Source organism: Cebidichthys violaceus, unplaced genomic scaffold (genome assembly GCF_023349555.1).
Source record: "Cebidichthys violaceus isolate CVI_PGR_0920_01 unplaced genomic scaffold, fCebVio1.0.p SCAF_4, whole genome shotgun sequence".
In the NCBI taxonomy this organism is placed as follows: Eukaryota; Metazoa; Chordata; class Actinopteri; order Perciformes; family Stichaeidae; genus Cebidichthys; species Cebidichthys violaceus.
In genome coordinates, this window is record NW_027176594.1 from 4,922,402 (window position 1) to 4,950,369 (window position 27,968).

The following is a 27,968-nucleotide window of genomic DNA, read 5'->3' on the forward strand; positions in this document are numbered from 1 at the left end:
GAACAGATTTTTAGTTTGAGAAGAGAAGAAAGTGTCATGCGGATCTCAATAGGGCTTAATATGTTTGTCTGATAACTTATAAATCAAGTGCACTTTAACGCCAATAGGATAAAGACACTACTATGTCTTAAAAATAAAGCCAGTCAACAAGTGTGAAGGGAGTCAATCTAGATTTTACAACACATAGCAACTTTATTTTCAGTTCATCAGTACTGTTTCAGTAGACCTTTTTCACAGCAGATATTTTGACAGGAAAAGCACTGCTGAAATTGATAACATTAACGATGGCTCAGTTACATTAAGTGTCCCAGAAAGCTATGCCAGTGAGCCAGAAAGCACAATACCTCCCCTAAGTGGAATGCATTTATCATTAATGTTATCAAATACACCTCTGCTTTTCCTACAATGACATGTCTGCTGGGAAAAAGATCTACAGTCAGTTCTTTTTCATTCTTACCCATTTTTATCTCCAAACACATAGCTGCCATAAAGCCTTCTAGACTGGCAGCCTCTGTAGATGAAGCCCCCCACAGGTGGTGCTCCTCCACTGGACTGCAGGTCATAGCCAGAAGGCTCATTTTCTGGGGACGGACAAAGAGGCAAAAGTCTGATTTAGGCACTGACGCCTGCATGCAACACTAGACACTAGATAGAGGCAATCTAAACCATGTATTAATCAGGTAAATCAACAATCTGCATCCTGCATCCCAGTGGTTACAATCTACTAATGTACTCATAAAGTCATAATCTATTTTATAAAGTTTGTATTGAAATGAAAAATATTAACCATGTTTACTTAATTTTGTCAGTAGTCTATTAGACATAATGGTTGTGTGGTTAGTGAAACTTAATTCGATAAGAAAAAAAGAGCAAAGAGTGCATCTCATTTTAAATTGGACAGCAATATACTTTACAGCTTCCTTGGCAGACAACTTAGACTTCAATATGGCTTTATCAAAACCGGAAACAGAATGCACTAATCTTTTATCAATAAGAGTGATGATGAGGCAATACGGCATGTTTTCTGGATTACAGTTGTCTAGGCAAAGGGAAATTTGAATGGAGGTTTGCTGTTTTTATAGATGTATGAGCCAAGACTTTGTGTGCTTATTTCCCAACTGTACTCACTTTAGAGTTTGAGTAATTGGCTAAATCAGGCACTAAGCCAAATGACGAGTGGTCTGTGGCAAAAACCAGCACTTTGAATTGGAGTGAGAGATCACGGTTGAGGGAATAATTTGGGTTGCCAAAACAACAACTCACTGTGGCAAAGATAACCAGCCATTAAATTTGAAACAAACAGCAGTCATTTTGTTTGTGTGTGTGAAGAGAAGAAGGCTAGCATTTTGTTGGTGCTGCTGTTATTGATTATTATCTCAATGTGAAAGGAGCAAGGCCCCTCTCAGCTGTGTTTTCAACAATGCTAAACCATCATCTAGACAGTTATTGTTTTTGACAGCTTTAAATCGTACTTGTGGACACAATCTCACATTCCCTTGGCAAATCCACACTCCACAAGGGGGGAATCTTTCTAGACCACATCATTTTTACATTCAACCTTCACTGTCTCTGCACTCAACCCGGGGTGTTTTCCGAACGTGTTGCCAAAACACCATGTTCTTACAAAATGAAAGACATTCGTAAAAACAGATGTTATTTTCAGCCGAATAAATCTCAAAGGTCAATGTATTTTTATTTCTTTCTCAAAACATAATGCCATCAAACAAAACACCGAAAAAGATTGCACTCAATCATTTTTTATCATGAGCTATATTAACATTGCAAAAATTATTAACTCTTTTCAAACTTAAAAAAGGACAACTATTTTTGAAACATTTTTGGAAAATCTCATGGAAATTCTAACTCACCATAATCTTTCCCCTTAGTAATCTCCAGAATTCTTCCTGCTGATGTGTTTTTGCCACTGGCGTCCGTACAGATGATCAGGAGACTCCCATTGTCGGTCTGAAGCCGATCCACTGCACACCTACAGAACAGAATATAGGATGAATACAGGAGACACAGGTACATTAATGACACCTACCAACTACAAGGTGGCAAGTTGGCAGTCTGAGTTTATAAAACCCTTTCATAGAAACAGCAGAAATAAAACAGCACATTAAGATAATTGCTATGTAAGCTACAAGTTTTTGCCCAAAAAGCAGCAAACGTTTTGTCGTACAGTGGTAGCCTGATTTTGAAGAGTGGATCTCTTTTGCCAGGAACAATTGTTTAGTTCTTCAGTGTGACTTTGCTGAAGTTTCTCATCGAATGTTTCACTCACCTGCCTGGGTCATGTAATCCATGAGCAAAGATTTCAGGTGGCTGGTTGGTGCTGTTGAAGTACGGATTGTTCTGCGGTATGGAATAAGGTGATGTGCAGCAGTCTGTGTCCACATCTACCCTCAGGATGGACCCTGTGAAATCACTGCATTCAAACACACAAAAAAAATACACCTTCACGATTGTGGGAGCTAAAAGGATTTAATCTTGGGGTACAAACACCAGCACTCAACCATTTATAGTATGATTCTAATGCTGCGTACACACTATGAACGACAAAAGCAACAAAGCTGCCAAGCGTGTTGCTCAAGCGCTAGTTGACGTAGTTATTGTTGTTAACAACAACAAAAACATGTGATTGGTTGAAGCTTCACTGCAAAATTGGAGCACTGAAAAAGGTTGAGACCAGCTCAAGTTTGATTTGTAGCGCGTCAAGCCCATCATGCAGCAACAAGTGTCTGCCGTCAGTTTGTAGCTTCATGTCACCAGCCTCAACATGAATTGGCTGTTGCTTTGTCGCGTGTAGTATGACCGCAGCAAAGGACCTCTGATCTCACCTGAGCCCATCCATTTCCTCCATGTCATCCAGGGTGATCATGCCATCTCCCAGGACGATGTGCAACAGACCATCGGGGCTGAACAGAAGTTGACCACCAAGGTGCTTCCTGTGCAGCTCTGCCACTTCCATCAGCACTCGGACAGTCCGCGTGTCCACCTGGTTCGGGTTTTTCCTAAGGAGAATGTTAACCCATCATTGTCACTGGGTTTCTGTCACAGGGTGCAAAAAATTATGGTTGCTACACTACTAAGTAACTAATACATATCAGGAGCATGTACAACATTTCTATACCTACATGCTTCCACACAGTGTCATAATTATTCAAAACGTATAAACTGTGTCACGGTCTTGGTAAGTAGCTTTTCTACACAGTTGGCTCTTGATTGGGGTGAAAGCCACTGAAGAAATGCAATGTAATGTTTAAATAACCTGCATAAGACATGATTTGAAAAAAAAATAAAAGTACTCTCTAATTACTTTAAGGAATGATTGTGTTTGTGTATAAAATGACGATACCAAGGCATTGATGAGAAATGCTGACAAGACGAACAAAACAAAATCTAACATTATATAAATGAGTTTAAATAGTTTGTTGTCTGGAGACATTTAGTCTAAAGCTGTGTCTTAGTAAGGCAAAGACAGTGGGTGGAGATGTAACACAGGATTCAAAATGTTGCACAAGTTCTAGTGCAAAGTGAGGATTTGGCTTCACAGTATCAGCAACAAATATTTCATGATGTGTTATTTTTAAAACGCACCTTGCCAAAGAGAGAAAAATGACTCTCTTGAACTACCATCAAATACTTTAACTGTCATTGCTCTATTGGACCCTCAAATTAAGGTCTATACGCTGTAGTCACCAAGACTGTGTGCCAAGACTATAATTAAGATTACATCATTAAGTTAAACTTACAACTGTGATTATGCAAATTAAAATGTAACACTTAAACACGTTCGTGAGAAAAGATTGTTGTCTAAATTACAGGTCATTTTGAAGGGAGTGTGAGGTATCGCCACAACAAAAGGCACGCGTCGCTATCATAACAAGAGCGTTGCAAATGAACGCCCATATTACTCTGTGTGCTCTTGAAGCTTTCATATTTGCTGTGGTTAGTACGGTCTCAGGGAAAAAAATGCGTTCCTTCAGGGTTTTGTGATCAGAACTTTTTCCCAACATCCAATAAATTTCAATTTCAACCGATTCTTAATTCTCTTATTGCATTTGAAAAGCTTCCAATTTTTACAAATCGAACCATTTGAATTTTTGAGCAGTGAAATGAGAGCATGTACTGAAAAGCAGATTGTGGGAATCTTTACCAATAGTCATGCATCGCTACAAGTTACGACTGACCACATTGTAAACTGTCTGGTATTTTTCAGTGGTTAAGTAAGTGGGCTAAGGCTTTGCATGAAGCAATGCATGTGTCCACGCTATATTAATCCCCAATAGTTAATAGGTCAGTTAAATGTTGTGCAGACTGTGAGGCAGCTGAGGTTTTGGTTTCCTTTCAGGCAGTGAACGGCCCATATTTAAGGTAGATTTGGCACACACTTCTCCCATTACCTCGAAACGGTGTATTCAACCACACGGAGAATGTGGTCGTGTGGTCCGATTGCCCAGCGCTCTTGGTTGGTGGTGTAGGAGACGTAGAGCTTGCCATTCTTCTTGTAATTGGGGTGGAATGCCAGGCTTAGCAGGCCCCTTTCATCTCCGCCCTGCAGTCAGATGAGAAACACAAAAGATCCAGCAGTTAATTATGTCCCTCCTTGGCTTCTGCTCGGCTCTGTGGGGTTGGAATCACCCCCCTCGGTCATCTTCATCATCACCAAGACCACTACATGTCACCCCTACGCACCCATCACCCCCCACCTCTTTAATTCTTCAACCTCTCTAATCCCCTTTTTTTTTTATTTATCCATCACATTCCCTTTCACACCCCTGCTATTCTCCCATTCTCTCTTTTTCTACCCTCGCCTGTTTCACTTCACACCTTCACCAACCTCCTTGAATATACCATTACCAACCATTATAAAGCATTTGACTCTGGGTAGAGCTGCACCTCCTCTACAAACCCCCGCCTTTGCCCAGTCCTCTCTGCAGCCTGGTTATGTGCGCTTGTCTACAGGGTCGGGGGGCCCCTGTGACGCCCAGGCCCTCCCGGTGGCCTCCATTGTGCAGTGATTTGTGTGTGTAATCTTTGGGGGATATCCGTGAATGCTACGCTGAGTGGCTGAAAGAATTTATTAGCTCACTCACAGTTCATAGAGAGCACAAAAGTGCAGAGTGCTTCAGTCCGTGCTTTTTGCTCCCCATCCCCTCGCTCTTTCCTGGTTTACACAAAATCCATGCAAAATTCAAGGCTTGGAGGGGTTGAGGGAAAGAGAGGGGGGGGGCAAAAAGCTGCCAACTCCCACTGTCTTGGCAACATGTTTAGAAAACATCTAAATTGCTTGTGTAATATGTAAACCTTTGTCTCACCCCGGAGGCAGCTACATCAGTTGTCACTACCCTGGTGGTCCTCCCATCATAGTTAGCTGTAATAATCAGCTACAGCATTTCATTCCCTCAGCAAGACTAGCCAGGTCGCCCCTTTTTTATGTTGTACTCTCCCTCACTATTTCTTCTTGACAAAAGAATGAACAGAATGCAAGGCTTAGGTGTGAATAATGTTTATAAAGTGGTCCCTGTGTGGTTGTATCTCTCTAAAACAGCTTGATTCTTTAAAAAAAAATAATTTGTGAGCATCGTGCAAAGAAGTTATCTCACTCATGGCAAACAAACTAGTATCACTTCTATAATTAACACAGCTGTCTCATCCTTAAGGTATTCCTTCTCAAAATAGTAAAAGAATGGAATTCAGATCAAAACATGTGGATTGATTTGAACACAAGTGGCAGGCTCTGGATAGGTGTAGTCTGTGTCACAGGCCAAGTAACACACATCAAAACTTGGTGTACTGAATCTTGTAGTTCTGTTTGGACTGAGTTAGACTTGGCCCAGTCAAATGCAGCAGTGACATAGGCCACATGTGAATGAAAAAGAGATGACTCTCTCCAAAGAAATGTATCTGAAGCACGAATGAGCAACAACAGAGACCCACATGATAAGCCACAGGGGTTCTATTAATCTGAATATAAAGTGAAATGTTGTGAAAGTTGACAAATAAATCTCCACCGCAAAAGGCAGAGTTCCTCCACAGCAAATTTACGAGTACTACTAAACGTCAGATCACTGAAGTCAAATAAAAAAGGAGTTATGTGGCACTGGATGCAGCACACTGCACAGCTGGATGCCAGTAAGAGCCGAGGTGACTGTACTTTGCAAAAGAATGTCAAAAGGTTTCATCTTGGGAAGAGAAATTCTCAACCTCACCTTGAAATGCTGGATCCATGTGTTGGATTTGGGGATGCAGTGACCCACATCCCCAAAATAAACTTGCCATGGGGATTGGGTCAAAGACCGCAATTCCAAAGAGGCCTAGATCCTGAGTCAAAGGAGGACCACCATGATACACAGTGGTGAAAAGGGCTTAAATATTAGCTCCCTTGCTAATGACTAGCTCCTTCAGCAGCAAGCGAACAGCAGAGCTGGCACTGGAGCCACAAGAAACAAACACTGCATCAGAAAGTCTTTCACTGCAGAGTCAATCCAAGGAGGTACCTTGATTAAAAGAAGACAAAGTGCTAAACACTGATCATGCTAAAACGGCTGCCAGAGCTGCAATAGGCAGGATAGTCTTGGCAAGGTTTAGAAATCAATATCCTGTACAAACAAGCTAATTTAGAGAAACTGCAGGTTTCACATATTGTCAGCTGCAAAGTGAATTTTCAGGGGATTCAGCTTCTACATTGTGGGTTTAAAAGCCAAGATTAGATTCAGCAGTTGTGCTACGGATGTTTGCCTTGTGTTATAGTATAGTACATTTTATCAACTACAACAGTACAGTACAATGTGTGCACTTTGATACCATGCTGTGTTGTGCGGTATACTTTTCACCTTCAGTAGATGTATGGATGAGGGACAATTTAGGGGTAAGCTTCAAAATTCTCTGTTTTATAACGAGCACTTAACCCTCATATTAATAATAATATACCTGCATAATTTCTTAACAACAGGTTAATGTTGCTGATTATAATGCCTGCCATCTCCAAACCTCAAACTGTACAAATGACTGTTGTGTCGAGTTAAATCACATTCCCTCCATTTCTCCCTTGAACATCTTTGTGTTTTTTTTTTACGACTGCCATCATTCTTCAACAGCCAGGCAGGGGGCTCTGATTGAATCTCTCATGAGGTATTATCTCTTCATTTTTCACAAACACCTGCCTCTGCATTCCTCTTTTCCCTCCAAGTGTTCTCTGGGGCTCTGGCTTTGGCACTGTCAAAGTGTTGGCGTCACTCCACAGAAAGCTGGGAAAGTGTGGTGCAGGGATGAGGAGCGGTTGTTATCTCACATCTCACGGTGCATTACATTGAATGCTGGTCCTTTCTGAACGGCGGAGGCAGCGACACACACACAACGCTACATTTTCCAATTCTGCAGGGGCAGCTGTCTTTGAGTCCTAGTGACGCACCTGTTGGCTCATGCATTGTTACCCTGACCCTTTTGATCCTTCCTCATTGGCTCGTGGGCATTCCTCCACCAAAAGATATTCCACATGAGTTGATTGGAGCAAAACAATGTCCACGCCCTTCACTCAAAGACTACCTGCACCATCTACGCTCACACCCCCCCTCACACACACAGACATTGTGTAGTATTATCCGCTTTTCCCTTGTACAATGATAATCAAATCTCCACTGCTACTCCTCCACCTGTTCATACATCAATCCTGTGAAAATTTCATAGCAACTTCATTAATCCTGCCACCAACCAAGTATAAGATATAATCCATCAACTGGGCCATAAAGTTCATAGAATAGACTTTTTTTGCTTACTGTAACTGCTGTATTTGTTAACATCTTTCACCAGCAGGCATCCAACTGTTTGAGGATAATTGTGAGATCATTATGAGTTATAGTGAAGATCAGGCCGCTTATGTTAGTCCGTATGAGAGCAGCCCTGGGCCTCTGATGGCCGCTGAGAATGCAGAGCAGCTGTCAGCGAAGCAAGGAAAGAAAGAATAACATGCTGTGACTTATTTGTTTTAACAGTGAAATACTTTATTGCAGGCCCCTTCGTCCATGTTACACAGGCTAATACATGTCAGTGGACTGTCAGTTTTGGGATGCTGCTCACAGATGTCTGCATTTATAAAACTCACTGTTACTATCACACGTGCTAGTCTCAAGTGTCTTTTCTGAAGTTGTAAAGTGCAATGTCATTGTTTGAGCAGAGGCTGAAGCTTAGCATCAAAGTCCACAAAAACACACCACAGAATTTACATATACATTAAAGATAATTGTTTTTGGATTTAACTGTAGCTGCTTAAAATAGGTTGCCCTGAGTGCTACTACAAACAAATTCAAGGATAATTGTAGTTGTTGTCATATTTAATGCTGTTCAAAGTTTTGTCATTAAGTTCTCTATAAAGCTTAATGTAACCCTCGTATGCTCGAAGCACTGCCATCCAATAAAACATGTTTAACCTGGAAGATAGAGTCGTACACAAACTGAACCACACCTGTGTGTATGTGGCACGCATAGAATGAAAATGAAAGGGTGCTACTATGTTGAAGTTCATGAGACTTGTGAAAAAGTGGAGCAACTTAAATTACTTTATTTGACAGGCACCGACGAGAAACTCTAATTTTGTGGCAAACTTGCCTGAAGATTGTTTTAAAGAACTTCATTTGAAAGCATTGTACTGTAAAATATTGCTTAAACCTAATGTTTTATTTAATCACTTAAAGTTATATTCACAATATAGCTTCTTTTGTATTGTATTTATATACACACAGACACTAACTGGACTGCTTCCAAGCTGAAGCAACAAAATCTCTTATAGTATAGAGATTGAATTTCAGGAGAAGAACACCCACAGCGCAGCTAGGAGCCCACACTACCACAGCGCAGCATTGTTTCTGTGCAGTTCAGCTTAATTGGCACCGGGGGGATCCGTGGAAGGAGGGGGATAGAGGAGCAGAAGGAAACACAGAACATTACAATCAAAGCATGTGCGTGGAGCTGATGATAAACCCGTTATCTGCCCTGTCTCCTGGGGGCCTGGGTTCCTCTCTCTGTATAAAGCCTGCTCCATCCTGTTGATGCTGCCAGTAAACACCTTAGCCCTCCCCTGGTTCTGTTCACCCCGTGTGGCTGGGAGCCCTTTACGGCAGCCAACATCCCAGTATAGGACTCCTGGGGCCTGTGGGGGATCGAGCCACGTCTAATTGTCATAATGATCACTTTATCCACAACCAGTTTGGATTAAATGACGATAAGATAGCACAGCAGAGCAGTGAGAGCATACCGCAGGGGGCAGTTGCACATTCAATTGCTGCGCTCCGTTTGACTCCTTGTAAGCAAAGGGTCTTGTCAGTGGAGGAGCAGGAGGCATGCGTGATGGATAAACTTCCTGTCTGGGAGTGTGCCCCACAAAAATCCCATCTAACCCATCTCGTGCCATCTCAACAATTTCCGAACAATTCTCAAATTCAAAATGTGAGATGAAGTAAGGATTACGGATAAAAAACAAATATCAGGACATTACCCTGAAGATTACAGTGTCTTTGTAATTGAGATCCATAGAGATTTGCTATAGCTACAGTATTACAAACAATTTATGTCTAAGTCTTGCAATATTTCCAATGTCACGAAGAAGATATTTTAAGAACAAACACCACACCACAACACACAGTTGGTTAAAAAAAGGTTGCCGGACAGAGCACCTGACCATAATGTAGTGTGCAGACTTACATGTTCTTCTGTCCAGCACCCAGTATTTATCTTTTGGTTGCGTGTGTTTTTGTAAACATACTTTGGATTAATGAGAAAATATACTTCATGTAATTTTATCTCTTTTTAAATATATACAGTATACAATATTTATACAGCCCTGCCCATGTTTATTTTTCTCAGAGAGGGCTCACAGCCAAACAGAAGTAGAAGGAGTAGTACTTGCCTCATGACACCTCTATCATGCCCCCTCTTCTGGCAGGCAGACAATGGAAATCCTACATAGGTACTAATTCCTGACAGAAATATAAAAATATCAGCCTTTTCAGCTCTTCTAAGAGAGAGAAAGAACTCCCTCAGTAAACCACATAGAGAGCAGGAGAAAGCAAAAGGATATCACAGGCATTTGAGTATATACCTTGAGTATTGGGTAACCATGGTGGATATTAGAACCCTTATAGGAACAATATGGGAGAGATTAAAAAAGCCATTAAACCATCTTGTGAGAATTAGCAGAAAATTAGCAGTATGCACAATGTGTGTGGTATGTACAGTTAATTAGCAGATAATAGCGTAATGATTGGCCACAATTCCATTTGATGAATGACTGCTTGTTTGGTGTAATTATATGATTGAAAACTAATAGTGAGCAGGCACCATTTTCAAGGAATTTGTCTTGGCTGTAGATGTTCCTCACACGTTTACATAGGTGCAAACAGTCGTATTGTAAAGCTTAGTGTTAAGGCTGTAGCACCTTAATTCTTTACTCTAGCAATGTAGCAAACAATATTTAATACTCCATCAGCCAAGATCCTTTCCTCTTTGCTGTTTACATCTGCGCTGAAATTGTATCCATGTTATCAGATTACCTCTGGAAATCCTCCCACACTGTTAACACTAAAGGCAGGCTTATTCCTACCTTCAGGCCATTTTGCACCAGCTTGTGTATGTCCAGGAAGGGCTCCTTGATTAGCTCGAGGTCATGGTTGAGTATCCTGACAATTCCCTCTCTCTCCAGGACAAAGAGCCGCTGGGATCCATCCCCACAGTGCACCACGGCCACCGGCTGCCTCAGACCACTCAACACCTCCTGGGCACAGTAGCAGTTGTGTTTGTGTTTCCTGGGTAACAAGGGAGACAAAAGGTCAGAGACCGACGGTGGCCGTGAATAATCCAATTATAAGGTATAAGAGGCATAATAGAATCTGAAGCAGTAATATTTGGAAGGAAGCAAACAATATTCAGCTGTAAGATATAACTTTTCTGTCTAGGACTGCAAGCACTTGATATTTGTCTCAACTGACAAAACTAGCAGGTGAGCTCTTTTTCATTCTTATGCCATTCGTTTAGAAGTCTGATGTTGCATTTCGCAAAGGCTCAGTGAGGTTTTTCCTCACCTTTGCTGGTTTACTAATTTGGTGACTTGCTGTTTTCCAAGGTGGGAACATTCTTAACCAGAAAAATGCAACATTTAATGTAAAATAAAATTTCAGTTCATCATCAGGTCTATTATAATACAACTAAAACTTATTTCTCCTCTCTACATCACTGAACACTGTTCCCACCAATCGTCTCCCTCCGTCTTTTAATCTAGCGCAGAAGGTTCTGTCACTCAATTCCACACCCTTCACTGTGCAGGTACCCGACTAAACCGTAGAGACGGGGAAAAGAACCCCTGTTGCTTTCCCTCCTGTGTAGATGGTCACTTTTGGTGCAGAGAAAACAGATTTTAAAGGGCATAAGAGAAGCTAACGTGATTGGCCACAATTGATACCAGCCCACAACCAACTAACACACCTGCTGGTAATGTATAATGGTGGATTATTTCTTGTCCTATCCTGTTTTCTATGTGCTCTGGTTAGCTATGTATCACCAGCCATGAAAATACCAAAAAGTGCATCAGCACTCTCTCTGTGGATTGAGGACCACATGAGCACTTGAACTCCGCGTCTCAATTTCCTAAAAGCAAAGGCCAAAATGCAAGCCCATAACTGTGATTTAATTTATACCCTTTCTCCCAGCCTTTAATGTAAGAAAGTCCTGCTCATTTACCTGAGTAGACCTAAGGTGCAGAAGTGACAAATGAGCCCCTGACTCTAACTTTTGGAAGATATTTGACTGAATGTTGGTTGTTGCTATTCAGGTGCACATACTGCTTGGCCCTCTTGCCTCGGGGAACATAGAGATGAAAGGCATCCCCCCATGGACAAAAGGGCAAAGCCCTCTATGATGCACAGACCTTTTCTGTGAGAGAGGCAACCAGAATGACGCAGGATAAGCATTTTCATTATGTGAGCAAAGCTGAGCAAATGCAGTCTGGACAAACTTTAGGATTAGAGAGGAGATGGCATAGCATTTCTGTCTGAGAGTATGGACCATGTCAAAATGGACCAGTGAACCCAGAACATGTTTCTATAAAAACATAAAAATCACGGTTGAATGTCAGTGTCAGTGCAAAGTACTAATGAAGCCAGAAAGTTCACTTGGCTGAAACACATTGAAGAACTAGTCGAAGCTCATTCTAAATAATAATATGTTCATCTTCCATAGTGTAACTCAATCCTCAAACGGAATAAAAGACGATAAAAGTCAGGCTACAAACCTTTTCTCGTCTTCCAAGTAGTTGGAATCTTGCCCTTGCGGTTGCTTTCGTTGAAAATCTGGAAAGCACAGACTGGCATCTCTCCTCCCATAGTATTGGCAGAACTCATCTACATCGGCCTGGAACAGTTCTGGCAAACACAACAGATAACGACATAGACAGAGGGTCTTACACTTACTGTAGATACTGCATGGTTAAATGACTTCATACACAGGGCTAATGGAAACACCTAAATCGGGAAAATACAATTAGTTTTCTTTTAACATTGTTTCAAAGGTACTTTAGCTCTGTGTGTGCACATTTCTGTAGTTGTATGTGGCTGTACAATAACTGTGTGCATGCATGAGTATGTGAAAGAGAGGACAAAAGAGTTAGAGAGAACAAATGTGATGTGCTTGTGTGTTTGGGAGGGTTGGAGTTATGCTCGATGAGCCAAACCAAATCCTGGCTAGACAAGGCCCGAAATGAACAAGTGAAAAGAAAATGGGCCAAACCAAATGGATCGCAGATTAGAAAGGGCCCAGTTGTGAACTATGCCTCCTCCAGAGAGCATAAAGATTGCATTCTCAATATAAGTTTACACTGTCATTATTTTGATTATGCTTTTGGACTAGTCCTAATGGATTCCTATGAAAGAACTCTGACACTTTCTTTCATCGAAGTCTATCCAGCAACATAGTGACGCTTTGCTTGTTTATTTTACTTTCCATATACAGTAGATTCTTAACCAGAAGACACAATTAAATGCACAGAAAAATTGTTTCATCTGCAGTCTCAAATATGACTGACCTTTTGAGGAATAAAGTCATATTCCCCTCATCTAGCTGCTCCAAAGACTCTGCTCACACAGCCTTAGCACACCCCGACATAAACCCAATCAAACTATATAGACCCAAATTGAAAACACTGATACAGAAAGACTGGGAAACACTCATATTTACTTGAAAAGATCACAGAGTGTTACATTTGTTGTCATTATAGGTCATAATAGTTCACCTTATTAGGCTATTTGTAGGACCTTTGAATTAGAAAATTCTCTCTGCGCAGACAAGTTGAGGGACAAACCGTGTCACAGCTCTTACTATCACCTGTCAAAATCAGCATGTCAAAAGGCCACTTGATTGTAGTTAGTTTTCCTTGTGCAAAACTGTGTCAATTATTAGATGAAAAAACATTTCATTATTCCGGCAATACTTAGGCATCCCTAGATGTTCTTCAGTGAATAAGTCCAGACCACTTGTTCTTTCCTTCAAACAGGTCTGACTGGTTTGCATTACTGAGCAACAGATGGGCACAGCATGCAAAATAAATTAGTCAACCTGTTAAATATGGCATGTAATTTGGAATAAACAAAAAAATGTTTTCAGGGTGAGAGATTGCATTGCCAAACGAAGACGAGATGTTTCCAAATGGTTCCTGGGTTTTGTTTTTCCTTTTCTGAATCAAGGGTGTGTAACGATAGAGGGTGTCATAAACTCTACAGATTGGGCTGAATAGAATTGACCTGGCTTGGCTTTCTGATTGTATTCTACTAAGTTAGCATGTGAATTCTAGGTACAACTGCCATCTCATCATTCCACATTTCTCTTTGACCTGCAGGTTTATCTAAAATGTTTCAGTGTCAGGGCCAAAAGTGATCTTAGCGTAAACATAGCAGTCACACGCAGCTACGCCTCCAGCCTGTGCAGTCACAACACTATTCCCGGCAAAAAGCAAAGTGTGCAGTGGGTCTCAGAGGGCCTTTGTGACCTAAAAACAATCTTGGCAATATTGTTTCCTTTAGTCAATCCCTCAGAGGACAGAGGAGAGCAAATACACCAGTGATAAAAACACAAACAGGACTCTCCCTGTCCCTCCTTTCATCTCCCTCTCCTGCCACACACCGACCACAAGAGCTGACCGCACCAAATACTGGAGGTGATAGGATATCCCCTCAAACATCTAAACACAACATGAAGATCAAACACAAACACAAACACACACACACACACACACACACACACACACACACACACACACACACACACACACACACACACACACACACACACACACACACACACACAGAGCTCTGGCTATACCACCCACTCACTTGTGTCTGCAGTTATCTTAAGCATGCTGGTTGGGGACCTCGGGTGCAGGTTGGGGGGGTTGTGAGTGAAGAGGGGAGGAAGATATGAGAGAAGAGGAGTTTGGGGAAGGTTGGAGGCCTCCAGGCAGAAGTGAAAGTCAGTAAATGTCTTTATGGAGAAATGGGGGCTAAGTACATGCCCTAATCAAGGGCTGGTAGGAAGTTTCATGGGATCAGGATGACAGTTGTGGATGCAGTAAAAGGCTACCGTTTCATTTTAATTCCTTTGGCCAGTGATTTTGAATAAGAAAAAGTTAAGGACATAATATTGTCTGTTCATGTTTGTGTAAAGGATTATCTTATCTTATCTTCACTGTTAACTGCCTCCCATGATAAGATTCAGGTCCACAACTATTTGTGTCAAACATTCTAAAAATGCCAACACAGTTGTTATTGTTTATGCAAACAACGCTTATAACTCTATGGAGAGATTTATCTCTGCAATAGGATTCAATCTAAATAATCAATTTATAATGTATTTTGTAGGGTGTGCATTATTTAAATCTGTCATCCTGTATTCATGCATGCTCCACTTAAATTGTACAGTGTGCACAGAAAAAAAAGAGCATGAACCAAGTAAAAGAGAAGAGGAAGAGCATGCAAAAGAAAAAAAGACAGGAGAGAAAGAGCAAAGAAGTGGAGAGAGAGAGAAAGAGAGAGAGAGAGAGAGAGAGAGAAAGAGAGAGAGAGAGAGAGAGAGAGAGAGAGAGAGAGAAAGAGAGAGAGAGAGAGAGAGAGAGAGAAAGAGAGAGATAGAGAGAGAGAGAGAGATAGAGAGAGAGAGAGAGAACTCTGTCCATATTCCCGGCTCCCCAGCGCTAAAGTTATACTTCCATCTGGTTATCTTCCAAGGCAACCTGGGTGGCCCACCCAAAGTACTTGACATCTTGATGCACTTCAGCAGTTTTACATACACACAACCTTTGTAGAAAAATAAATGTGTCATTCGTCACCACATATGCTGATCTGTGGAGGGCTGGATGGGGAGGGGGGTACGACGGTGAACAGAGGGAGAGGGGGGGGGGGATTCGATCCCTCGCTTAAGCTTTTTTGGTTTAACTCCTATATGTCTGTCAGCTCCCGAGCAAGTAATGCAAGTCAACTCAAAGTCTTCTTCTTCTTTCCTCTCTCTAGGCTCTGTGGAGTCCCACTCGCCAACCTCAAATGTAGTTCAACAGCGGTACAAGATATGCGAGCAGGCCATTAGATGCAGACTCAGATGGACTCAGATGGAATGTATGTGTTTGATATTTGACTTGAGCTGAAGCATACCATGTGGGTGGGTTGCGGACAAGTGTGTTTGAAACTGTTCTCTGTTTGCAAATCTCAGCAGATCTAATCAGTTTGTGGCGACAGAGATTGGAAGAAGACTTTGCTGAAGACAGTCAGAAAGTGTTTGATCATGTTTGGTATGCACTGTGAAGGCACAGGTACCTCTGATCTTGCATCTCTCCAAAGGAAGTTCTGAAGACCAAATGCTTTCAAAGGGCAAAGGGGTTCCTATCATTTAGCAGTACCATATCCACAAGGATATCGGTTGCATCAATGTGTTTTTCCCCTGTTCTGTGGATTCTGACATCTCCTAGTAGAGCTCATAGTCTGAGATGACAGGAGCCAGTAAAGCAACACTTCAGCTATGTTTAGATTCATGTGAACTTACTAGTTAAATGAAAACTTACTAGTGGCAGAGCATGAGCCACAGGATTTTAAGTGAGGTCAATGTCTGAGGAAGGCAAGGTGCTGGGCAATCCTGTCTAGACCACAGCTAGGGTTCTTATGCATCCCGAATAGAGAATCAACCTCAGGAGTTGAGTCTGGTGAGCAGTATCCAGGAACAGGTTATAAAATAGTTTATTTAGCTCCAGTCCAGTTTTCTGGTACACTGGTCAGGCTGGGTCAGCTTTTGTTAGTGCATGTTTTCACACCCACCTTTGCAAATCTAATATTTTCCATTCACATGACAGGAAATGCCTCAAATCGGTGAACTGTAACTACATTCAAGGTCTTACAAAAAAAGTCACATGTTTGCATATTTATGCTGATTAAAATAAACTTGCGTGATCCAAACAAACCAAACAGAGACAGGAGAACAAAACTTTCTGCACCTGGTGCCATAAATACAGCTCGACTGAATACTGCGTCATAAAAAAAGCTAAAATATTGCAAGACCAAATGTGCTACGTCAGACTGCATACTAATCAGCATACGGGTGTTGTATCTATATGGGCAGTGTGTGGCAAGTAATTTTACTGATGCATTAAAGTGCAACAGTAAAGCAAGGAGCGAGGCAGCGAGCAAGCAAACGGGTGAGACAAGCTCAGCAACAAATGGAGGTGAGGTCAGATGAGGTAAGAGCTGAATAAATAAATATTCACAGACCAGACTACTGACGCACCACTTTTTGCATAAGTCCAAAAATCTGCCAGTTCTACATGTGCAGGCTGAGTCTCAATGGGAAATGAGGCCTGCTGTGAATTTTAATTCATCACAATCAGAAGTGTCAGTTTCATTTCAAATGCATGGTAGACCAAAATGAGCAAGTATAACGTATGCCTACTTTCACTTACTCTATGTGTGTATGTTTGCTTGCGTATCACCAGGTAACCACACAGGGGCTATAATTCAAGTCACATTCATGGTCATTATTATCTGTATAATTACCTGGTATGTGCCCCCTGCAGGTGTAGTAGAACTCACGGCAGAAGTCCTGGCAGAGCCGAGGCAGGTCTGGCTCCCTGTGTGGCATCTTATCCATGTCCAAGGAGTGGAACAACACCTGGGCATTGGGGGAGCAGCGAGCACACTTGATCTCCTCCAGGAGACGTCCACATTCGGTGTTGTTGGTGGAGAAAATCTGGAGACCACACGCAACAAGGACCAATGCCTGATTAAAATGTTCGGCTATTAACTTTAACTTCTTGAATTCTGAATGTGGGGTGTGTTTTCAAATCGACGTAATCATAAATTCCTGACAACTCAAGACACTGAGATTCTGAAAACTATAACTAGTGAGTCCAAATTACATTTTAAAAGGGAAATATTAGCCCTTAAAATAATTCACCTACATGTTTCAATGTGTATATATCAGTCCATGTAATGTGTAAAATCTCCCCCCAGTTACCACAGAGAAAGGCAATGATCTCTACTAAACACAAATACTTCAAAGTTACAACAACACATCCAGAAAACAACCGTGTGTCAACAACAGCTTTCTCCCATATAACACATCCAAAGTGAGATATTCTCTTGTTGGCAACAAGGTGTAAGGCAACACTAGATGTAATAAACTATATATTACCTCACATGCCACATCACATGTTAAACATCAATGTCATCATGTCGTGTGTTTATATTCTACATGATCCTCAGATTTGACATGTGGTTAGTTATTGTTTGGATTGATAATGTGCTGAACAGATAATTGTGAGAAATTTTCTTTTTTCCTTGCATCATTTGATGAATGAAGAATGAGGAGGGAGACAGACAGTCACTTGTGATGGTGTGAAAGTCTGCAGCCTCTCTACAGTACCACGATCTGCATGAACGTTCACACCATTCACACTGCAAAGACACTCCAAATTTCCACTGGTAGTAGTGGTATGGCCTCTTACCGCATTCTCACACTGAAGCATTTCTTCAGAGATTTTACAATCTCAATCTACACAAACTGAATCATAACAAAGCCATGTACACTGATGTTTTCCAATTTCTATCCTAACAGCATTTTCTGTATTACAGAATTCTATATCCTTTGATTCCAATTTGTTAAACATTGAGGTTGGAACACCCTGTCTGTTTGGACCAATAAACAAAGAAATAATCTCAATCACTGCCTACTTACCCAAATTCATAAACAGTTAAAGTAAAATTACAATTCCCATGTCTGACAGATTGCGGGCATGAAATGAATGAAGCCAAATTCAGAACCTAAAAGACTGACTTGGGGTCATTACGCAAAAGTACACAAAGAGTTAATCCAAAAGAAATTAGCGGGATTATTTACATAACAAATTAGCTGTAATAAAACACAATGTAATCTGTTTTAGGTCAAGAGCAGCGCTGCTTGGGCAGCCAGGCGGGCAGGCTGGTAGTGCTTTGCTCTGTGTGAGGTCCATGTGTAAACACCAATTTAGAGATAGACAGGCACATCATTCCCACTCTGGTATCAACAAATTAGCAGTCTGTCGAAGTCAATTAGACCAGCGGACCCAAGGCCAACATATGGATGCCTTACACTTCGCTCGGACACCAAAACAAACTGTAACTGGAGAAAAGATTTTCTGTTTAGCAGTTATTCAGAGCTGAGTTTACCCAACAGGTAGCACAACATCTGGCAACATCTTGAGAGTCTACCTGAAAGATATACAAACATAAACATACAATCTCTAATCACTAAAGGAAGTATAACAGAATTCAAGACAGAAAAAACATTCTGGCCTAACTGAGATTCTATGGTTAAACTCAGATCTCAATCCCAATTTTGTTCTATATTTTATCTAATTGTTGACGTTTTCCTAGAAAAAAAAGGGATCTCCAGGCTGGCTATGTGTGATGTGTGATCTATGTCATGCAGTGTCGTGGGGCATGCCTGCCCTCCTGCTCTAAATTGCCCATTGATTCTGTGTGCCATGGGCTGGCACAAGGTCCATGGAGAGTAGCATTTGTGTGCTCTCAGCCATGCCCTGTGTCCATATGTTGCTGGGATGGGCTCCAATGTTGCCATCATCCAAACCAGAACAAGTGGACCTTTGTTTGTTGTGTTTTGCTGAATCTCAGTGAATACGTTCCTCAAAAGCAGGGAGAAAATGTCAATGAGGCTCAGCTGTTGCACTTTTGCTGAGGACACGCTAAAGCAAGTCAAGAACAGAGTCATAATCAAACAAACATGGAGTAATAATAGTGTAAGAAACTAAAATAGTCATTGAGGCATTACCCGGCTATTTCAGATGTTTACATTACATTCTCTGAAGTTGGCATCACACCAAGCTGCAATGCATGGCGTCACATGGAAGAACAGCTGTTACAGGATTACTTCTTTCTAGGATAGCATCTGCATGATTGCTTTTGCCAATGAAATTGCCGGAACAAACATATTAAAATACAATGCCGAACTTGAAAAAAAACAAAAACACACTTGCCTTTCAAATGCAATAAATCAGTAACACTGTGCAAACCTCATATGGTCAGGGAGACTAAGGGAGGGGGAGAGCACTGATGTGGGCAATGCTAAGCTTTAACAAAACACTTGTCCTCAGGGAATAGGTGTAAGTTGGTTGGCAGGGGGATATAGTGAAGGACACACACCCTCTCAAAGGCATTACGATTGGACAGGGCTGATGACTGGGAGAGAGTGATGTTCTCCAGCTTCTCCCATTAGTGAAACCAACAAACACAATGGTGTGGTTGTTATTCTTTTGCCATAATCAGAAAGGGCTCCGTGTGTGGGCAGTGTAGTGGGGAGGAGGAGAAGTCGAGTTTGTCCTATTCACCCCCCCCCCCCCCCCCCCCTATTTGCATGACTTGAGCAAATTAAATGATGCAATATGGCTTTTTGTCGCAACACAAAGTAAGATACCACCCAGCCACTGACTGATTCGAGGAATGGTTTACAGGAGAATGGCTCGGTGAGAATCCAACGGAATCCGCTACACAAGTTTGGCGCATACAGTCGCTTTGTATTGCCTTTGCCCCACCGGGAAATGAGCATATGCTTTTAAAATTCTTGCTTACATGACATTGTCGCACTCATTGAAACACTTCGGTCGATGCCATGACGGCCAAGACTTTTTTTCGTGAAAGCGCGAGCACGGTACATTTCGTGGAACGTTTCCCTTAACAACTTCCTGTGCGTTAACGCCGAACTACTGGCTGTCAATAAGACGACAAGTAAACAGTTCGTTATCAGCTGCCAGCTACGGTAAAAACGTGTCGACGGTTCTCCACCGGGCTCCTACCTTTTCGGGTAAACGGTTCAACAGTGTGGCTAGTGGGCTGTCCCTCTCTCCTGACAGTTAAAGCTGACTGTGGCGAGAAGTAACGTAAATCGGCTGTGCGCATTGCACAGCTAAATTAGTGTTGCACCAGACTGTGTACAGCCAGACACCCGGTAAACAAAATAAAAAGAAATCCTCAAAACATGGACACATAACTTTCAGACCAGGTAAGTAAAAAAACAAACAAACAGGTAAACATTTACAGAAAGGATACAATATACCAGCAAAATAAGTTGATATGAGAAGATATTAAAGGGATATAGCGATATCATACGAGATTAAAAACGCGATAACATAGCAGTAGCCTACAGATATAACGTGCATTTCACAAATAGGGAGTTTACAGGGCGAACCTTTAGGTGATAAAACACAAAGGTATGGTAAGGTCACCTGCCAGGCAACCACACACACACACACACACACACACACACACACACACACACACACACACACACACACACACACACATTAGCAGTGATAAATAAAGACTTTTTCATCGGGACACTCAGAGGTAGCCCAGGGCTATTTCCCCTGACCATCCCCAAATCCAGCTGTCGGTAACAAGAGCTACAATGACAATACAAAAGCGCTGTGAATAAAATGCATCTCCTCGGGCAGTAAAACCCCAGTCCCTTAATTTGAGAATGCAGCGTGGTGGATGGACAGTAACCTACCCTGGCATCCCTGCGGTGCAGGATCTGATAGGCGGCTCTCCTGGTGGGACAGCAGGACACACGGGGATACAACCTGTGGCAAACTTCTCCGCTGTTGCTGCCGTCAAGCAACACTTTTCGCTCCCTTTTCTTCAGCCGCTTGGGCAAGCTTCCGTCGTAACATCTTCTTCTCCTGGGGCTAATTTCTCCCCTTTCGCCAAACTTTGCGTCCCCACATTCCCACACGCTGACCGCGATGGACAGGACGAGCACAAATTGCAAATGCTTCATAGTTTAAAAAAATTAAAAAATCACAAAATTGACAAAAATATAGAAATGAAATAAAAAAAGCACCTCAAAGTGTGGTCCCCTTTTCTAAGATAGGAGTGGGCTTAGCCTGCAATGCAGCCTATGTATTTATTTATTTTGGGCTATATTTATCAAAGCAGCCAATTACTACCAGAAAATTACAAATATGTTGTTAATCAGAACAGGTGTCCTAAATGTGACTCACTGCTATAAAGAAAGCTGTTTAAATAATAATTGTTGTTGCTTCTGCTTCGCCTGTATAGTTAAACTAAAATAAAATAAAGCAAATAAAAATAAAAGTAAAACAATAATAATTTATCTTGATGAAATCAAAAAGTCAAAACCCCAACTGCAAAAGACGTTCCTTTAGATGTAAATCCTTTTAAGCACAACACGGCGGTTTGTGCATGCACAGGGTAAAAAAAAAACATAGAAGACATAAAAGTTGTCTCTCACTAAAGTCCTCAGACCGCTCACATGTTTTGCCGTGCTCTATCCTCCTTCTTTTTAACCAGCGCGCGAGAAGAGGAGCGAGCGCGGTGACGTATGACTTCGCGGGTGCGCGCATGTGGCCACAGTCGCGTCCACGTCGAGATAAACAGTTACCTGCTAGAGCTGAGGACGGAGAGTGGAAGACGTGGGAGACGCACTGTTGGGCTCCATCGACTTAAACAGTAAAGACAAGTATTACTCATGTCTGTTTCTGCCTTAAATGTGTGATTTAAAAGATAATATACAAAAATATAACCACTTATTTTTGATTGGTAACTGTTCAGTCCACTAATGATACAGTAGGCTAATAACATATAAATTGCACTGCCCATTCCCAGGATTTACATTAGGCTATTATGTTGTACTTACTAATGGAGTATTTTTACATTTTGCTATTGGTAAATTTACAATAATCTAAATACATGAAATTCCACTGCTGTCCATATGTTAGAGTAGCGGCATGGCCATGAGCCAAGTCTTCAAATATTTGAAAAATGAGTCATACTTTCTTTTTTTTTCTCAAATAACTGAGCTTATGAAAGAGGCATGGAGATTTCTGTAAGACAGTGACATTATGAAAATTGTGAATATTATGTTACATCACAAACTGTGTCACGGGTGTTTGACTTTGTTTCTAAATATGATCTAAAAGGTTTATTCTGCTAGCCGCAGAATGTAGAATTACATGTGTTAGGCAGTGGAAAATCAGCTACATTGTGAATCAATCGCTTTGACCTAATGCACAGCAATTTGTTGCCCTACAGTTGCACATACTGTAAGGCATCTTAATTTGGCTCCTGATAATACCAGATCAAATGTGGGACAAATCCTCTTTCATTCTCCTCATCAAAAAAGTCACACGCTTGCGATCCGAAAGGGAATGTCCAACCATGCCAATTACTGGAGAAACAACAGCCCCCCCCCCCCCCCCCCCCCTTTCTTTGCATACACAGAGAATCTGAAATCAGTGACATTAGCGGCACCTGTTCTTACTTGGGGGTCTCCGGCACTCACCAGAGCCCCAGCTCAGCTTATCTACAGGAATCCAGGAGGGGTTGGTTTGATTGTGGGCAATTATGGAAATGACTGTGTGTGCTATGAAGCCGTATAGCAGACCCTGCCAGATCTGACCCCCCACCCTCAACATTCTTTACGTTACCCAACTGGAGACATTTCAGGACCAAGTATAGCCAAAGTGCTATTGCAGTGTTCTGGATGTAAAGGAGGGAAGGGAAAAGAGCATGTGCAGAGAATGAATGTGCCACCACCAATAGAGCTCCATGCAGAAAAAAAGAATATAACTGCATTGTCGAAGAGCGTGAAAACATGTGGGATGCAGCTGTGGAGCAAAGAGGAGTACATCTGGTGGGAGAGATAGACCATTAGAGAGAATCACTGTTTGACAGACCACAGCTTTAACCTGACAGAGTCCGAGTGGCACAGGCTCAGAGCAGACACACACACACACACACATACACACACACACACACACACACACACACACACACACACATACATGCATACACAAGAAGAAATAAGCAAACAGCCTTATAAACTGTCTCCTCTTGCAATACTTTCTCTCCACAACAATTAAAACTAATTTGGTTGTATTACATTTATTGCATCACAGCACTTCAGGTGTAGGGATGCATTTTATAGCTCACTTTGCTTTAATTTGGCTCAGTTGGGATCATGGTTGTGACTCAATATTGATTTCCTGAAAACATTAACAAGGAAAGAAACCTTGAAAAGATATACCACCTGCTTTGTCCTTTTATTTCTGCAGGGTCAGCGGGGAAATTCTCATGCACTCAGAGAGGATATCCCAGAGGAAGATGGTTAGGTTTGCGTGTGACCACATAAGGATCAACAACATGAGTCTGGAGCTCTGCAAGCTCTCATTGCCGCCTCCACTGTTTCCCAGACTGAGGAGATGTTGAAAGTTTACTCTGTTCTCTCTGTCCATTCTGTTCCTGCATTGTTTGCTTCATAACTCACTAACGCAATCATGAGCATACACAACAGCACTGATGACAGGGCTCCATTTGAGCTTTTTTCAATTTTTCCATTCCGAGCAGGCAAAACCACTACCTCACACTTCACAGTTCATAAGTCCACCTAAAGTTGTCTCTGAGTGTTGTCAGAGGGGGACAGCACTTAGCTGTTGGTCCAGAAGAAGTAGTCTGTGGTGCTGCAAGATAAGAGGGATTTTTAGCCATAACTTGACTCAAGAACAGAAGTTTTCCAATGGCTGTAAATTAAATAGTATTGTCTATTTTAAAGTTGTGTTTTTAATGTTTGAATCAAAAATGCAACCTTTGTCTGTGACAATTATTTTTTCAAGTGATTATCTTTTTAGCTTATGGATGTCAATGTTGGTCTTCTGTTGGTCTACCACTTTGGTAGAAATATCTCAATAATAATTTTAATGATTACCCTGAAATTTGATACATACAATCATGGTCCAATCATGACTTTTTTGATCCCCAGACATTTCCTCTCGCACCACCATGGGTTTTACATTTGTGGCTTTGAGTGGAATCCCTCAACAACGATTGGATGGATTGCAATGAAATTTGGTACACATGTTCATATTCGTTTCCGAATGAATTGTAATCACTTGAATCAGCTAATGTTAGCATGCTACGTGTTCCTAAGATGGTGAACATGGTAAGCATTATACCTGCCTAATATCAGCATGTTAACCTTATAATTGTGAGCATTTTAGCATTTAGGTATAACCACCGCTGTGCCTATTACAGCCATCACAGAGTCGCAGTCGTGGCTGTGGACTCTTTGAGTTTAACACTATACAATTTTGTGAACTTGCATAGAAACGCATCACAATTGTTGTGTTATCTTAAAGTAGTACTAGTGGCAGATATGACTGTAGTGTGTCCCCTCTACCACATTATTGGAGTAAATACAATGCAGTATACATGCAATGTAGCATTGTAGGGTTTTCTCACCGCTAACATGAAATCATTAACTTTAGCCCAACAGCAGTTCGAGGATGTGTGTATGTTTCTTTCATGGCTTCCATCCCTCACCTTGCAGCACACAGCAGCATTGTGTTATTCTCACACCTTCTTTAATGGCCCAGCTTTGGCAATCGCAAGCCCTCAGGCATACAGAACTCAGAAAGTGTTCACAATGTCATTAATAGTCCTGACAACAGTTTAATGAGCCTCGGCCATCTGTTTATGAAAGCTTCAGGGAAAAGCAAGAGAGAAACAAAAAAATCTGATCCAGTAGCGATTTCCAGCTGTGTGAGCGCGCCTGATTTCCACTTGAACATTTCTAAACATATGAGGACATTTTAAGTGTAGTGACTTATGCAGCGTCATCTACAGTGAGTCAGTGACTGAGCCTGGGCTGTCTGCCCGGTATCAACAGCCCCTAAATCACTGGCTTCAACCATCGGACCACACTACCTCGCCTTTAGCTTCCTCGCCCCTCCTTCCTCTGTACCACCCTGGAGTGTCCTTAGGCCTTGTTTGGCTAGAGTATACACATGGCATGAGTAACTGAAGCCACCCAGGGCTTCCTGGCGCGGTGGCACGAGACACATACCGGGTTGCACAAGTCGGGAAGACGTAGTGTCCCGTCGCTGTTTACTCGATACTCGATGCCTGATGCATACAAATACACACAAATACAGCGACATAGCTCCAGGGAGATAAATACAGCAGCATTGGCTTCAGATAGATGCCGTTCCAGATGTGCAGGCACAGTGACGCTTTAGATTCCAACTCAGGGAGCTTAGAAGTGGTCATTTTACCTCTCAAGGGTCTCAAATCTCTCACTTCACTTTGATCATGTCTTTTCTGATCTTAAAGCATAAAGGAAGACAAGGACTGAAGTGACCATAGCTTGGTCCTCTTTGTGCTTGAATAATTGCCTCTTTAGCCTGCTTTGAAAGGGACTATTTCCATTTCCTCCCTGTTTCAGTTTCTTTGGTCCTCTCTGAACCCTATAATAGAGAATAGCACAATCCCCCAAAGGCAAGAAAGAGGTTAATGTGCGGATTGATGACTCTTTGCGGCCTCTTGTTTGTAAATGTTTCCATCGGGGGTTAAAAGATCCCAAAGTAATACCATGTTGGGCACCGTACATATGTGTGCAAGTTGCAGAATCATTACGGTCTAGAATCACTGAGCTGCAAATTAATTTGGTGGGATGGGATGGGGGCGGACGGGCGAATGGTGGTAAGTGTAGTCTGGTGTGGGCAGCAATGATGGTGGTCCCTGACTGTCAATGCTCTCTCCCGGCTTTCCCTCCCTTTACTCCCTCATTCCCAGTTCCCCGCCGTCCTCAGCCCATCTGTTCCTGCTTGGCCTCTCAGGCTCTCCATCAGGTAGGCCCGAGCTATTGAGTGCTCCTCTCATCTCATGGCATCTGAATAAGTCATGTTGAGGAGAGTGTGTACATGTGTGTGCACCTGCAAGACTGTGTGTGTGTGTGTGTGTGTGTGTGTGTGTGTGTGTGTTTTTTAAATGTGCTGTCTTAAACGTTTGATAAATGAGGGCCCACCAATGTCATTAGCTGGCTATCAACTTGCCTTCAGGCAGATCAGCTCAAGTGAAAATATTTAGCGTACAACACGCACTCGCTTTCCCTTTTAAATACAGACAGGTAAGAAGTACAGGGGATATCAAATGGCATGATATTCTGATGCCATTTTGTTCTCATTAAGAGATTATTTTGACACTGTTTCAAATCCAAGCAGTGTCACTCCCTTTGTAAGCAATATCTGCCTTCATTAAGAACCATGCCAGTAAATTTGTGCCCCAAATACTTTGATTGCTCGGTGGATATGGAAGGCATCAATTCTCACTCTAAACTTGTACATTTCATCTGAGGAGTCTTGCCTGCAGTGTTGCTTTTCTGCCTTGTACTGTAAGTTTAACTTGTATCATTCAAACAAAAAGGTCTACAGACAGATTAATCAATTCCATCCTTATTTATATTGAGCAAATGGAAAGTATTTTACTTCCATTATTTGGAAAAGTAGCTCTCAAGGTGGTCCTCAGCTTGAGTTTGGAGGGATGATTGGTATGATAGTTCAGTGCTGTATGAGTTTTCTCAAGAGTGGACATTATATGGTTTTCCTAGGGCTTGTGGTCAATTGTGAAATCCCGGTTTACACAGCCTCTTTACGTTGGGATCATTTTACAACAGAAGGAAAAGAGGCGAATGGAACAGGCGCTCCAAAGAAGCCAGTTAGGTGTAGTATGGAATCCTTTTTTTTTTATTTTTTCCTTTCATCCCGCCATACAAAGGTCACTGTTTGGGAATCCACTGTGTTTTTTTGTCCCAGGGAATTGTTTTGAGGTCTCATTTCAGAGTAATATTTCCTCGTCTGGCCCTCATTCTTTTATATCAAAAAGCCAAAGTGAAAACTTCCCCTTTGTCTGGGATCTGGTTACAAAGCATGAGTCATTTTTATAATGTGCCAGCCTCTCCTGTCAGGATGTTTTTGTTCTAATCCCTTTCAGTTAGCCCAAGGTACGTCTGCTAGAATACACTGCCCAGTTATTACAGTATACATTTTCATATTGCCTCCCTAAATGTAATTCAAACTGTGGTCTCCTTTGTGTGTTCATACCAGCCATGGAAGGTATTTAGTGGTAGCTTTGATTCAACAGTTTGAAAAATGTACCGTGCCAGATTTGCTACTGCTTTTGTTAGCCTCACTTGCATTAAACTCAGTGTGACATCGACATGTTTCATTATTTATGTCCAGCTGCATTTCCACCTTGCCCCTGCTATTACCCTTTATGTATCACCTAACACTTTAATGGCTAAAAAGTCTCCGTATTGGTCATGCTCGACTGTGTGTTAGTCAGATGTGTTTTACCTCCTCGTGGCCTTAAGGTTCTCATTAGCAGCGAGTGAGCGTCGTGTCAGAAGGTGGTCTCCATGTTGGCCCCAGTGAAGACAGGTTTGAGTCAGTCACTGTGCTTTCCATGCACACAAGAAAACAGGTTCAATTAAAGTTCAATTAGGAAATCACAAAATGGGTTTTATATGCACTGCAATAACCTGGTTAATGTCAAATCTGTATTCGCTACATGCAGTAATCAGGTTTCTTTCCTAATGTCTAC

The 27,968-nt window shown here is 41.8% G+C and overlaps 1 protein-coding gene across 2 annotated transcripts in view; it reads right to left on the minus strand.

Annotated features, from left to right (window-relative positions):
* The window catches only part of hhip (hedgehog interacting protein), a 34,087-nt gene extending 12,240 nt beyond the window's left edge, over positions 1-21,847 (minus strand). The window contains exons 1-9 of one of the 2 annotated variants that reach the window (XM_068727128.1): positions 21,082-21,847; positions 17,076-17,268; positions 12,284-12,413; positions 10,601-10,802; positions 4,407-4,558; positions 2,841-3,014; positions 2,285-2,428; positions 1,869-1,987; positions 458-581 (exon numbers count right to left, since the gene is read on the minus strand). In XM_068727128.1, coding sequence (XP_068583229.1) covers positions 458-581; positions 1,869-1,987; positions 2,285-2,428; positions 2,841-3,014; positions 4,407-4,558; positions 10,601-10,802; positions 12,284-12,413; positions 17,076-17,268; positions 21,082-21,351 — 1,508 coding nt within the window. In that variant the 5' untranslated portion in view covers positions 21,352-21,847. Of the gene's footprint in view, positions 1-457; positions 582-1,868; positions 1,988-2,284; positions 2,429-2,840; positions 3,015-4,406; positions 4,559-10,600; positions 10,803-12,283; positions 12,414-17,075; positions 17,269-20,368; positions 20,646-21,081 lie in introns of those variants that run through there. The other variant, XM_068727129.1, reaches the window with a different exon arrangement.
* Between the last annotated feature and the right edge of the window lie 6,121 nt (positions 21,848-27,968).